The sequence below is a fragment of the Triticum dicoccoides genome, chromosome 5B, assembly GCF_002162155.2.
Source record: "Triticum dicoccoides isolate Atlit2015 ecotype Zavitan chromosome 5B, WEW_v2.0, whole genome shotgun sequence".
NCBI lineage: Eukaryota > Viridiplantae > Streptophyta > Magnoliopsida > Poales > Poaceae > Triticum > Triticum dicoccoides.
The window spans coordinates 433,231,479-433,234,194 of NC_041389.1; the positions used below are offsets into that span (position 1 = coordinate 433,231,479).

Consider the following 2,716-nt stretch of genomic DNA (forward strand, 5'->3'; position numbering starts at 1 on the left):
GATTATTCTGGCTACCACAGTCACACACCTCCCCTTCCAGCTTCTCTCTGACAATCTGGCCCGACAACGAAGTCAGCCTCCTCCTCGGCTGAACGAACGTAGCCACGCACGTACGTCAGCGCGCGCGTCGCAGTCCATCCACTGCCCAAGACCATCGAGAAGCAGCGAGGCTCCGCGTCCACACGTTTTCCTCCTGTGCTGAAAATGGGAAGATCAACGACGGATATCCATCCTCCTGGCGCCGCTCTGTCAACGACATCCGCACCGCGTTGCTGTCGATGTTGCCAGGGTGGTATATAAGCGCCTCCATGCCTCCATCCGCCAGCAACTCCCGCCTCACTTCAAACGCTCCACTCTCCAAGCTTTTGGGTCTCTCTCTACGCCCAGGACACATAGCCATGGCCATGGCCACTGCGAACCAGGACGGCGCCGCGACGTTCCACGACCATCGCGGAGGTACAGCAGCGACGGAGCTCCACGGCCGGACGATCTCCTCCGAGCAGGAGCACGGCATCATCGTCGCCGCGCTGCGGCACGTCGTGTCCGGGTACACCACGGCGCCGCCGGAGGTCGTCGTCGCCGTGGCGTGCGGGCGGTGCGGCATCGACGGCTGCCTCGGGTGCGACTTCTTCGGGGCCACCGAGCCGGAGGCGGTGGCGGTGGCCGTACCCGTGGGAGGGGTGCAGAGGAAGCGGCGGAGGAAGAAGAACGTCTATCGCGGCGTGCGGCAGCGGCCGTGGGGCAAGTGGGCGGCGGAGATCCGCGACCCGCGCCGCGCGGTGCGCAAGTGGCTCGGGACCTTCGACACCGCCGAGGATGCCGCGCGGGCGTACGACCTCGCCGCGCTCGAGTTCCGCGGCCCACGAGCCAGGCTCAACTTCCCGTGCTCCGACGAGCCTCTGCCTGGACACGGGAGCGACAATGGTGGCGGTGGCACTGGCGCGGCGCCGCAGAACGAGACTCTGACGACGCCGTCGCCGTGCAGCACGGACGCCGGCCAGAGGACGCCGGGAGAATGGCAGCTGGGTGCGGACGGAGCCGGCGACCAGGTGTGGGAAGGCTTGCAGGATCTCATGACGATAGATGGACAGGACCCATGGTTCGCGCCATTTTCGAGTCCAGCATAAGTGTATCTGGAATCTTTGTATAGAATTAGTGGTTACTGATAATGATAGATACCAGCTGTTAGAATAGACTAACCGAGAACCGTAGTAGTGATTTGTTCGTTCAATTTGTTGAGACAAAGCATTGCTAGCACAGAGTCGTTACATTTGTTAAGCATCACGAAGTTGTCTCTGTTTACTAACGATTGTACTGTTTTATCACCTGAATTAAGAAACGAACGCACGGTGTTATATCATGGGTTGTGCGAAAAACCTGCCACTCAAATGGTAACTCGTGAAAAGAATGAGGCCACTCAAATGTGTATCATGTTGTCTCGTATGAAAATACATGTCTTCTCAGAATACAATAAACAAACAAACTAGACATATATCACATGTATCAAACTGTTTCTTTTTAGTGGTAATATTTAAGGACGTGAATAACTCTAGATTTAGGGCCTGTTCTGAAGTCCCCGCTCCACGCTTCACAAACTTCTCGTGCCGAGCCGATTCGAACGATCTAGCTCCATGAAGCTAGCTTCGGGAAGCTGTGGTCGATCGTAGTGCAAAAACCTGGAGCGAGGAAGGCCTAAGACCACTGGTGTTGGCTATGTGCATCCTAACTGTGCAGAGGCCGAGCGTGTGCTCACTGTGTTATGTATCTTCTTGATGCTCCATTTTGAGTCAATAAAATTCACCCTTTGTCGGAGAAAAAAAACACCACTGGGACGAGAATCTGGAGTGAAAAGGATTCATCCCCTCGCCAACCACGTATCGCTACGAATCGGTACCGCATCTCCCCTCGACGGCGGTCGGACGCTGGTTCCAGCCAGCCCAATATGGTGCTAGACAGTCCAGGAACCGCTGCCAGGTGGAGAAGCTGATTTAGCTGTCGAACCGAAGGAAATCGCTGCATGGAGTGAGAAGCTACGATGAAAAACCGGATCTGTAAAGTTTTGTGAACCTATGGGTGAATAGCTCCCATGCGACGTCGTTGGTGTGAATTGTCTCTGATGCGACGTAGTTGGTTGTAATAGATCGCATGCGACATCTGTGTTGGAAAAATAGCTCCCATGCGACACTGCTGCCTAATCCAAAGACACATGTTTAAAACTCGAATCAGGTGAGCGGGACCCACAGCGTGGGACCCACTAACTTATCCAACTCAGCATTGGTCAGGTGAGCAGGACCCACAGCGTGGGACCCACTAACTTATCCAGGTCAGCATTGGTACAAGAGGACACCGAGCCGTGCCCCGAGCCGTGCAGCACCCGAGCCCATCCTCCCCCCCTCCCCGACGGACGCCCCTCCCCGACCGTTGTTGTTCTTCTTCTCCGGCGACGACGGGCAGCAACGCCGTTCCGGGCCGCGACCTGACAATGTCGAGCTCCGCTTCAGCCTCCCGCCGCTCATGGCCGCGCTATGGCGCAGTGCCCATGACAAAGGTGCCCTGCATGCCCACGTATCGCACCCCTGAAGCGGCTAGTCACAACGACCGACAAGAATGGCAACCTTGGGCGGGAATTCGTGAAATGCGAGAGCAAACCAGAGCAGGAAAAGGTGAGATTTTACTTCTCAATGTGCCAATTTTGGTTTTTGTCTCGCAATTTCAA

The 2,716-nt window shown here is 56.3% G+C and overlaps 1 protein-coding gene across 1 annotated transcript; it reads left to right on the plus strand.

Annotated features, from left to right (window-relative positions):
- The first annotated feature begins 207 nt into the window (after positions 1–207).
- On the plus strand, positions 208–1,360 carry LOC119305663 (ethylene-responsive transcription factor ERF109-like). Its single transcript, XM_037582129.1, has one exon. It carries the CDS (start codon positions 279–281, stop codon positions 1,125–1,127), a length of 849 nt encoding a protein of 282 aa, XP_037438026.1. The 5' UTR covers positions 208–278; the 3' UTR covers positions 1,128–1,360.
- The last annotated feature ends 1,356 nt before the right edge of the window (positions 1,361–2,716 follow it).

Excerpts from the sequence above, each read along its gene's own strand:
- LOC119305663 (XM_037582129.1), top strand. The coding sequence starts at position 279 with ATGTTGCCAGGGTGGTATATAAGCGCCTCCATGCCTCCATCCGCCAGC.